The sequence below is a fragment of the Xiphophorus hellerii genome, chromosome 6, assembly GCF_003331165.1.
Source record: "Xiphophorus hellerii strain 12219 chromosome 6, Xiphophorus_hellerii-4.1, whole genome shotgun sequence".
Taxonomy (NCBI): Eukaryota; Metazoa; Chordata; class Actinopteri; order Cyprinodontiformes; family Poeciliidae; genus Xiphophorus; species Xiphophorus hellerii.
This window is the reverse complement of record NC_045677.1, coordinates 27,224,949-27,236,025: the sequence shown is the minus strand read 5'-3', so window position 1 is coordinate 27,236,025 and position 11,077 is coordinate 27,224,949. Positions and strand designations below refer to the sequence as shown.

The following is an 11,077-nucleotide window of genomic DNA, read 5'->3' as shown; positions in this document are numbered from 1 at the left end:
TTAGATCAGTTTATAGTTATGTGTTAAAATGGCCAAGTCAAAGTCCAGACCTAAATCTAATAGAGAATTTATGGCAACTGGATAGAGTTTGAATTATTTTCAAATGTGATCTGAATTCAAATCAAGGTCACATTTTCAGAGTGTTTTTCTGATCATAAAAAATACAAAGAAAACCATGAATCATTTTTCTTTAACTGCATAATTCTTCACTAGTTTCTGTTACCATATTACATATATATTATCTATACAATAAACATATATATTATGTATATTCTGTTATACATATTACCAATAAAATACAAAAAATGTGATTACGTTCAAGCAGAAAGACACTTTTCTTTTGCATGGCAGTCCATGTTTAGTTGGAAAGGTTTAGTAGGTTAGATGAAATCTGTTTGGGCTGTTGGTTGTTTGGTTCTTCTAAATGAACTTTAAAACACCAAAGGAATCGAATGTTTGCAGCATGATATGGAGGATGTTTTAATATTTATAAAAGTAAAGGAAAAATGTGTTCAGTGTAGCATCCCCACAGTAGTTTTTTCTTATCCAGGATTATGTCTGAAAAGGCTGCATTTCTGTGTACTTTTATTTTACCAATATTTTTTCATATTATTCCACAAATCAATATTGGGTCTCCAGATATTTCATAAGACAGAAAGAAAAGCATGCATTGTTAAAGCTAACATCAAGCTGGTTTAAAAATAAGTATCCATATTTTCCATAAACGAGCCCTTTACAACACGTGTGACTCAACCACTACCAGTTTCTCCAGTTCTGCAGTGAACCCTGACATTCCCCTCTATGTGTAAAGAGAGGGAGAGAAAAATAACTCCACCTATGGAAACTGTGGGATATACCATAAACATGTTATTCCCATCGGACCCTTGTGATGAAAGGAGCAGAGGAGAAAAAATAACAGACACATGTAGAACCAATAAAGTCTTTTATCCATTTTTCAATAAAAAATACATTCATACAGAAACTATTTTACAAAACAATTTCAAATGAAAAAAAAAAATCTTGTTATGCCATAAAACAAACAAAAATAGAGCCTCATATTATCCAATATTTTTTTTTTCAATTCTAACTAAAGACAGGGTATATTTGCAAGTCTTTGAAAAGTTGAGAAAAAGAAATTACAGGTAAATAACAGTTTCATTAAAATTATACGGGCACCAGAATGCAAGATGGTGACAATTCAAGTGTCCAGAACAATTCACATCTATAAAGTTGTTTTTTTTCTCTTGAAAAATGACAGGCCACAAGTGTAGGCGCTATTGATGCCATCTGGTAATGTGCATTACTCAATCTTACTTAATTTTTCTCCCATGACAAAAAAGTTACACAAACAAATGAAAACAAAAATGGAGTGCATCTATTTTACAGTAATTCTTCAGCCTTTTATCGGTTTTATTTAGAAATGACTCACTGCGCTTGCTTTTGGTCCCATACCCGTTAAAATATATGCTTTCTTACAAAATGGCCTTTTTAACAACAAATGCATAATTGCATCTTTTGACATTTCTCAGCGTAAAAAAAGAAGCATTACTAACTGATTTTTTATTAATCTACAACAGGTTAACCTGCAAAAAGGTTATCACAAGGCTACCTGTGATGCCAACTGATATGAAGATACAAACGAATGAAGTTCATTTTTAACACTTTGTTTGATGTGTTCATAATCCAGGAGGGAACCTTTTGTCTCAGTTGGCAAATGGGGATGAAATGACCTCAAAAAATACCTTTAACTTAGGTTTGAATGTGCAAGTGAAGTTGGTCTCAGTCCCCACTTCAGAGACAGAAACCCGTTGACCTGAAGCACAGCACAGCCGAACTGGTTAGACTGGTCTTGGTACCGTTTAGTCAGATTAAGGGTTGTTTGAACTGGGACTGAGGAAAAATACTGACTCACGTTGAGAGCAAAGCGAGACAAAACACACATAATAACAGACTCGTGATTAAGACTGCTGTCATCATCTCATACCACATCTATTATACCAGAGAACACATCAACTATTACAAACGGCCCTGATGTGTTTGCTGTAAATGCCATCCCCTCACTGCTTATGTGACCAAATGCACACGAGAACATGTTTCCAAGGCTCTGTACCTTTAACAGCAGCTTACAGTTTATCTGCAGTGCATCCACATCGTCTTATACTACATAGTAGTAAACCACTATAAAGGTGATTTTTTTTCTCCCAAAGACTCCACAACTCTGTCTCAAATTGGAATCATTTAGAATATGATTTGTTCTGATGTATTCAAGGAAACGAAGTGACAGATAATGGAAAGGCGGCAGTCATTGTGAAGCTGATATTATAGTATTTTTTGTAGGTTTTCTTTTTACTGTTCAAAAGTTTGGAGGAAACAAAAGAAAGGTGCAAGCGTATGGATAAGAGCCTTTGTAAAGCTATTCAGTAAACGCACTATTGCATTAGCAATGGCCGTTCGGTGCGTGTATGTGTGAGGGAGTGATCTTTTTAACAGGACAAGGCCACTTACATAAGGCATCAGTAAGGTCAACAGTGCATTTACAGACAGAACAAAAGAGAAAAGCAAATGTGAAGAAAAAGGAACAAAATAAAAACCCTCAACCAAGACAGTTGCTAAGCAATAGTGGTATCCCCAATTTCTTAAAATAACAAAAAACCAAGACCGCCTTATGTTTTTTACAATAGTACGATACCAAGTAACATGAAAGTAGCTGCACTTGAATGGAATTTTGTTGTCCTCTATGCACACAAGTGAGCAAGACATCCCCAGATCCCATGCAACGGCTGCTATAATGGTCATAAGTGTTAGTGTACAACAGTTTTTTGTTTGTTTTTGTCTTTTTGGATACAAGGCTTACACAATGAACAACGAAATGAGCTTTATAACGTGTATGTTGTGAGACAGGCCACGTAATACATTGCACATTTAATAGCTGCACTAAACAAAACAACCTCCCAAGTTCAGACAGGGAGCTGTAATTCCACCTCCAGGCAGAAAGGGGTCATCCTTTGGACAAAGAAACCAAAAAAAACAAAAGGAATCGACTCCAGCAAACAACCCCTCACTCCCTGCCTTAGCGAACAGACCAACACAGACAGAATTCTTTGCTTGCATTCATTCTTACATCAGGTCATCCTCTCGCCCCTTTTCCTCCCTTCCCTCCCCAACAAGAAAACCGTGGTTGTATAACATCGCCCCTTTCATGTCATTCACTCGCAAGCTCCAGCCACTCCATAAAGCCAGCACAGGCATCCAGTCACAGGCACTCAGAGTCCCATGTGTACAGGCAAACACACTGTCAGTGGAGGAATAGCACCCCCACTCCTGAAGTCCCATAATCTTCCAGGAAAAACAGAAACCCCCCCAAAAAAAGCATTTAACACCATACAAAAGAGTCTCTTTCCATCAACTCCAGCCAAGATCTTTCCCATCTTCTCTTTTCACCCCCTGCTCCTCTGTAAAAGCCTTTTAAGAGCAATCACCACAGCGAGGTGTTGGAGGCACAAAGTATGGTGCAAATAATAGCCTGTGTTGCTTCATGTCGTTCCACTGACTGGAACACAGCGGTGTCCCTGTTAACGCTCCCCGGATACACCGGCCTTGCTGATTCCCAACTGGTCAGGACAATCAACCAGACTCATCCCTCAGAGCTCTCAACATGGAGGCCATCTTAGATGTGCCTCTTCATGTGCAGCGCCAGGTGGTCCGAACGGGAGAAACACCTAGTAGAGAGAAAAATAAAAAGAATTATGTAGAGATGTTCACTTTAAAAATGACAAATATTTCAAATATTTCCATTGTTGTCCCATCAAAGTTAGCAAAACAAGTTTTGGATCATTTATTTACTCTGTTAAAAATACTGTGTATATATTTTAAAAGAATCAAGAAAAAAATAATAGGTAGAGAAATGTTAAATTTATGAAAAATACCAGATTTGCTTTTGGTAAACACCATTAATATTATGATCAATGTTAACTAATATAGCTACACAAGTTAGTAACTACTAAACTAAAGAAATATTTGAATTTCTTAACATTGATTTATGCATGTTTATTAATGGTTACAAAATATATATTTGGTGTAGCATCAATGTTAGCCTAGTTAAGATATCAAGGCTAAAAAGCTAAAATAGTTCAAATTTAAAATAATTTATTTTTATATAGAGAGAAAGAAAAACACACTGAACTTATGTGTAAATTTTCTACATTTTTTTTTACATATACATCAATTTATTAGGCAGTAAAACTAATGAACAACAATGAAACGTTTTAAATTGTCAAATTATTTTGATGGTTCCGGTTATAAACAGCAGTGTCAGCTGTGATTAGCATCTAAAATCTAAACTTTAGAAATGCATATTTTGCTTTTAAAGTACAGTAACCTTAAATCTAACAGCAAACTTTATTTTCTTTTAACCCAAATGAATGGGTTCTGTAAAAAAAAAAAAAAACATTTGTTGAACTGCACAGAATGGAAAAGCAAGTTTTGGGATCCGGCTAGCTCTAATGATTTCAACTATTTCCAATCCTATGTCTGTTTCCAGGCAAGTCCTTGAACTTGACCTCCATTCGGTCTTCATTTACTCCACTTCTTAGAAACCCTGTTATTACAAGCAACTCTTTGCTCTCTATGTTAATGAGGGAGTGTTTAACAGAAAGGGCAACAAGAAAAAGAGCTTTTGATTCATGGTCTCACCTGTCGCAGTGATTGCATTTGAATGGCTTTGCTCCAGTGTGCTTCCTGAAGTGTCGGGTTAGCTCATCACTTCGTGCAAAGCGCCAGTCACAGCCCTCCCATGAACACCTGTAGGGCTTCTCACCTAAAAAAAAAAAAAAGTCAAAATAAGGTCAAATACAAACATTCACAAAAGAGGTTCAGTGTCAATGAGTTCAAAAGTTCTTGCATAACTCTTGGCAGTTTCATGAATAAATAATAATTGCATGTTCATGGTTTAGTATTTGTAAGTGAATACATCTGAAATGTGAGCCAATATTTACTGTACATGAGCTGATAAAATGCTGATTTCTGGGAAAGTATGATCCCTAAGTGGACTGGGCTGACTACTGTAAGCTGAGGAGAAAAACAACCTTGTAAGACTCGGGATCTGTGGTATGCAGCTGCACAGAGCTGCTTGAGTGGAAGGCTTATGTAATAGAGGGGAGCTGTTCGAGAAAAAAAGAAGAAAAAAAAAAAACAGAGTCCGTTTCTAAAGGCTATGAGGGCTCTTAAACATAAGCTCAGTGCGGTTGGAGAGAGACGATCGGAATGTGACTTCCTTTGCTAATAGGCGGCACAGCTGTAAACAGCCTGGCAGAGGTCAGAGGTGACGAGGGAAACCGCTAACATCTGAACCCCCTACAAAAGACTGCAAATGTCAGCTTCCCATAATTAAACGCCATCTCTCTGTGTCTTTATTTTTAAACTGAATGCATACAACCAAGCTTCTGAGTCTTTTCCCATGGTGAAATCTGAGAACTGTTGGTTTGTTTTCAGGATCCACATCCTCTGGGTCCCGCTTGGTCACAAAAGTACATCCCTCCCCCTTTTGCCTCTCCCCTCCCTTCTGCACCAAGTCACGTTTCACTGTGTGAATTAGGTCACAGTTGAGGGCATTCCTTCTGAAAAACTATTCAAACTATGTGGGAGTATTTGAGCAAGAATTCTGTATTCAATGGTTTCATTGTTGAGTATATTTACCTGTGTGTGTGCGCTGGTGTGCTTTGAGGTGCGAGCTCTTGGTGTACACCTTCCTGCATCCGTTGAAGTGGCACCTGTGCACCCGCCTCCTCCCGTCAGGCGACGTTTCCCCGCTGGTCATCCCTGACCTCTCCACTGACCTCTCTGTGCTCCCAGTCCTTATTTTCCCCGGTGAGTTTAGCACTGTCTGTATCCCACTCCACACCTGGGCCACAGTGCCTTCCTTGCTGAGCTCAGGAGATGAGGGCGGCGTGCTGATGATGGCAGAGCCCAAGTCTTCTCCGCTGTCACCCAGCATGTCAGTCAAAGAGCCAGAGGGGAAGTCAAGGGTCGGGGAGAGCTCCTCCGAGCTGTCCGAGGCCTCGCTGCTGGCGTCGGAGTTGAAACCGCCGACGTCAAGAGGCTGGATGTCGTGACTGTCCACCTCCTCCTTGACGTGGCCGCTCTTTGGGTCCGTCTCATTTGACTTGTCCCCGCAGGCGAGCATGAGCTTGCTCCACAGGTCCTCCTGGTTATCAAACTTGAGGTCAGTGGCCGAGACATAGGGCTCACTCTGGAGGTACCTTTCCAGCTCCAGGCATGTCTGTGTGGAGAGAGGACAAGATAGCAGTGAGTTTACTGGTGCAAAGAGCCTAAAGGCTTGTAATGGAATACTTCTACTGAGCTGGAAAATTCCTAAAACGACCAACAATTATGTTTATTTTTACAGGAAACTCTGGTGTCCTCCACTGTTGTGCTTTTTCTCTCTTAGCAGCAGCAGGAGGAAGAAATGCACTGTGGCAATGCTACAGGTTACACTTCCTCTCTGCTTGCAGGAATGAGACAAGACACAATGTCCTATGCAGAAGTGCACTCTGAGGCTGTATCAAGGAGGATTACAAGCACCACGTATCGTCCTGAGAGCATGCAAGAACAAGGTGCTCTAGCCCGTAAATGCATGCACGATGGCGCGAGCGCGCAAAGATGTGTGTGTGTGTGTGTGTGTGTGTGTGTAGGTGCGTGCTGAGGTTGGTCATGAAATTTACATATGCTACAGAGCCGCCGCCCCCTCGTTGAGTTAGAGAAGTGCTTGTAGATCTTTTAAATCTATCAATTATTTAGCATAATGTGGATTTAATAATGCATTTGGAGGCATCACTAGAAATAACATAGCACACAGGGGACTGGGAGGAGGGAGGTCTGGCTCGTGAAGGTCCATAAAGAGCCTGGCATGAATACTGCAAGAGCCGCTCTGGATTGTAGGCTTTTTTTTTTTTTTTTTTTTTGCAAAAAGGAAGTGAGAGAGCACTTCCTTAACCCTGTGCAGCTTGCGAGCACAGGCTAGAAGTGACATCTGCTTACAGGCAGTTTCTAGTGATGGGGCACATTCCAGTTTTCAGTCAAACGTTACTTTGGTGGAACTCAATAAAATGATTCTGTCTCATACTTGGACGGGACACTTGTGACTGAGTCCAAGCAAACTGAGAACTTGGTTAGAATTTCATAGAAAATTAATTATAGCAATTAGAAACAATGAGAGAGAGACAGAGATGGGAACTGGCTGTTCTTCTTGATCTGCTCTCCTCAGTTATCAAAGCGCCAAATAATGAAGAATCTTTTCATTCACTTTTTTCCATATTGATTGATTGCATCAAAAATAAGATCTCTCAACAATTTAAGCCTGTGCATGTATCAACAACTAGCATGATATTTGATACACTTTCTGCATTTTCAAAAGTCTGAACTTGGTATCTGTTAGGAAAAGCTTTATCTGTGTCAACTGAGAAGAGTGGATCCTTTCTTTGGTTGATTTTTATGTAGTACGAAAACATACAAAGTGCACTGAAATAAGCAAAGAAATGGTCAAACATATCTGTTTGTGTAGCCAATTTATGTGATATTACTTTTAAAAACTAAACTAAGACTATTGTGGATTTTGCAATGGTGCAGATGTGATTTACATGTGTCTTGTTTCAAATCGGCATAAGCTACAAATATACATCTATAAAGAATAAACCAAGTTTAAATGACAAACATGGTTGGAGCAAATTAGAAAGGGAAACAAATGAACTGAATTCAAATGGCTCCACCAAGGGAATAAAAAGATCAGCCATGGCTAATGATAGAAATTCACTGGTCTCTGGGTCTCTAGGGGACACACTAATGGGAGTTTTCCTGGCTGATTCTAATTTCCCGTAATGACCAATTCTGACCCCCCCCCCCAAAGACTATATGATACAAACAGATATGCTGTAGGTTTGCTGATAGAAGTGGTAGTTTCAAAATCCAAAATCAATGAACATATGAAATCAATGAATTGATTTGGGCTGAATCAATGAACTGATTTCATTCATTGATTTTGTTTTGATTTCATATGTTTTATGGAATCAAACGTATGTCTCCAACTTTATTCTGGTGTTTACTGAGGTGATTTTGTTGGTTAATATATTTTTTAAATGTAAATTGTAACATTTCATGCATTCTTTCAATAAGGAAAGAAACTTAATCAAGTCTCTGGCCAATTGCTAGTGTATATTAATGTTTTCTTCTTTAGTCCTTCATTTAACCATTTTTCAATGTCTATCACTTGTCACTCACTCGTGGCCCCACCCTCAAATGACACCAGGATCACATATTTACCTCAACATTTAGGGCATTTACAGTTTTTCATTTGAAAACAGCACATTTTGCCTTAAAAAGCAGAATGTCAATTTACTGATTTTGGGAATATACACAAAATATTAACTAAATGAAGATTGGGTTTTTCTAAGGAGGATTGTGTATTTTCCCTTTTTTTTATTTGATCTAAATGTCAAACTCCCTGATTTGTTTATGATGTGCCAGCTAAAGATTACCAGTGGTGCCCGTTCCAAAACTTTCTGGATGCGCCCCTGTCCCTGTCAGCAGCGCTGGACAAATCCCAAGCGAGCTTTAAATGCCTGAGAGGGCGACTTGGAACGAGGAGCGTGCAAAGGGTCTGATAAACGGAGAGACTGGAAAAAGGAGAGCAAAGCTAAATCATTTCATGTCCCAACGTGAACAAGACGAGACTTTTTCCAGCCTGAAACTCCAACGGCTGCTCTGTCATCCAGGGTCCGCTTGGTCGAGCCACACTGGAGCAAAACCAGTCTCCGCTGTCATTCCCTCTCTCAACCTGTCACTCTTATGTGTGTTTTGCCAGTAATGTGTGTGAGTGCTGTGAGTGTACGCGTGCGGGTGAGAGAGAGAGAGAGAGAGAGAGAGGCAGAAAGCGAGAGAAGGAAAGAAGGCGTAACAGGAGGAGGAGATACGCGCAAAGACTCACGGCTCGCCATTCAGCCGTTTTATCTGCAGCACAGCGTGTTTTCATGATGTTGCATGCCGATGAGTCCAAATCTTCTACATGAATATTTGCATGAGCAAAACCGCAGCAGGAAAACATAAAGCATGGTGTAACCGAGCGAAAACACAGCAGACGTGCAAATCATTTCCAAAACATTCGGATTATTTCTGCTACGTTGCACTTAACAGTGGATATGACGGTTTGAAAAGTTTTGTTACACGTTTTTCTTTTACAGCCATGTAAACCTGTAAAAGAAAATTGCTTGTTCTTTATTTTGCTCAGTTAAAGTCCAGCGCCTCTAAGGGAACTTGCATGGCTTCCCTAAAACCGCCTGCTTTTAACAGAGACAGGCAGCTGTCACCGCAAAACACGCTTTCCACAAATCTAATTACGCACATTCCCTGCGCTCCTCGTTAAGCAGTAACGCATGAGCCGCGGGTTGTGTTGTCTCCTTACCTGCTGCCAGTACTCTTCCAGCGACGGTAAAGCAGAAAAGTATCCGGTGTCGTGCACAATCTGGAGCTCCTGGAAGATGCTGCACATCGGTATGACATCCATTTCCTTCCCGAGTCTCAGCCGAAACAAGAAGCGAAGTGAAGCGTGTGAAAAAGAAGAAGACGAAGAAGAAGAATGCTGTATTTGGAAAGAAGCTGGGCTCTCTGCTGCATGTGCATGTATGACAGCCTGGGATAGACGCGCACTTCACTGCTGGCTCTCTGAGCGTGTGACGCACCGAGGAGCCCTCCACACTGAACTCACTCAAAAGTCTGTCAGCGCACTGTAAACTTCCCCCCCGATTCAAAATTACAGACGGACTAACCCCATGTGATTACATTACGTTTTGAACGCGAACCAATCAGCGTGCGGAGCGCATGGCCCGCCTACAGCCAGCGCCTGACCAATGCTGTCGGATCTGGCGCAGCCCTCAGTGGTGTGGTTGGTGCGCTATTTTTAGAGCGCTATATAAGCAGCAGCAAAACGAGGAAGTGGAGTTTAGTGCCGATTCAAAATTTTGAGCTGCTGGTGGCTTGGAGCGGCACTGAGCCGCTAGGCTGCTTCTGCCTTTTAATAGAGTCATTTAAATATGTTTTTATCACCCGACATGACACTCATACGACCACTTGCGAATCTCCCCCAGTATATATATATATATATATATATATATATATATATATATATATATATATATATATATATATATATATATATATATATATATATGTAAAGTTATCAATAACATAATTTGAGTGAACATTATCAACACAGTTAATAATTTGTTAAACCTTTTTTTTTATTTGTAAAAATGATAACCTTTTTTTTTTAAAAATCACAAATTCAACAAGCACATGTGACAATATTACAAGTGTTGTTTTAAAATGAATAAATAAGATTAAAAAATATATATAACATGCACAATACCTCCCAAAAGTCTTCATACCTAATATGTATGTTCTTTATAAGCAACAAGATGTTTTTGTGATCTTTGAAAGCAATTAGTTCTTTAAGGTTTCTGAAACCTTATATTTTTAATGAACATCTTCTTTCCCTAAGAAATTTAAAAACACACACACACGCCTACACACCCCCCCACACACACACACACACTTTACACAGGACCTGAAATATACATAATTCCTCTGTTTATCATCTGTTGCATGTAAATGTTTCAGCTAACTGCTCTTTGGGAATCACATTCTGAGAGCTAAAATAATATTGTGTGTTTGATAACTGCTAACTCTTTATTTTTTGAAAAAATTGCACAAAGTATTTTGTTGAGCTGAACAATGATTTATCTTTTGAGATTTCTGCCTAAATGATCCATGGGACAGAGTTAAGCAGCTCAATATATATATAAAAAACCCCACAGTCATTTATTTCCAAATGGTCACCGGAAAAAACAGATTAAGTCCAAAAGAAAAAAAAAAAGTTCAGAAAGCTGGGAGAACTGCCTATGAAGTCAACGTAAAAATGACTAATCTTTGGGTGTGGCTTAGTACTTTTTCAGAGTTCTGTAGTTTGAACTACACAGTTTATAAACTGAAGCAACAAACCTTTTTAAAGGGTCACTCAGTGCTGAATGCA

The 11,077-nt window shown here is 39.5% G+C and overlaps 1 protein-coding gene across 1 annotated transcript; it reads right to left on the bottom strand.

The window, feature by feature from the left end:
* Window positions 1-1,161: 1,161 nt before the first annotated feature.
* Window positions 1,162-9,797, bottom strand: LOC116721490 (Krueppel-like factor 6). Its single transcript, XM_032565251.1, has 4 exons — window positions 9,452-9,797; window positions 5,695-6,277; window positions 4,693-4,816; window positions 1,162-3,719 (listed from the first exon to the last, which is right to left on the bottom strand). The coding sequence occupies exons 1-4, from the start codon at window positions 9,551-9,553 to the stop codon at window positions 3,668-3,670; spliced, it is 861 nt and encodes a 286-aa protein (XP_032421142.1). The 5' UTR covers window positions 9,554-9,797; the 3' UTR covers window positions 1,162-3,667.
* Between the last annotated feature and the right edge of the window lie 1,280 nt (window positions 9,798-11,077).

Excerpts from the sequence above, each read along its gene's own strand:
- LOC116721490 (XM_032565251.1), bottom strand. The coding sequence starts at position 9,553 with ATGGATGTCATACCGATGTGCAGCATCTTCCAGGAGCTCCAGATTGTG. Across the intron at positions 4,817-5,694 it reads ACACCAGCGCACACACACAG|GTGAGAAGCCCTACAGGTGT; the intron begins GTAAATATACTC and ends TTTTTTTTTTAG. Across the intron at positions 3,720-4,692 it reads AAATGCAATCACTGCGACAG|GTGTTTCTCCCGTTCGGACC; the intron begins GTGAGACCATGA and ends TCTCTCTACTAG.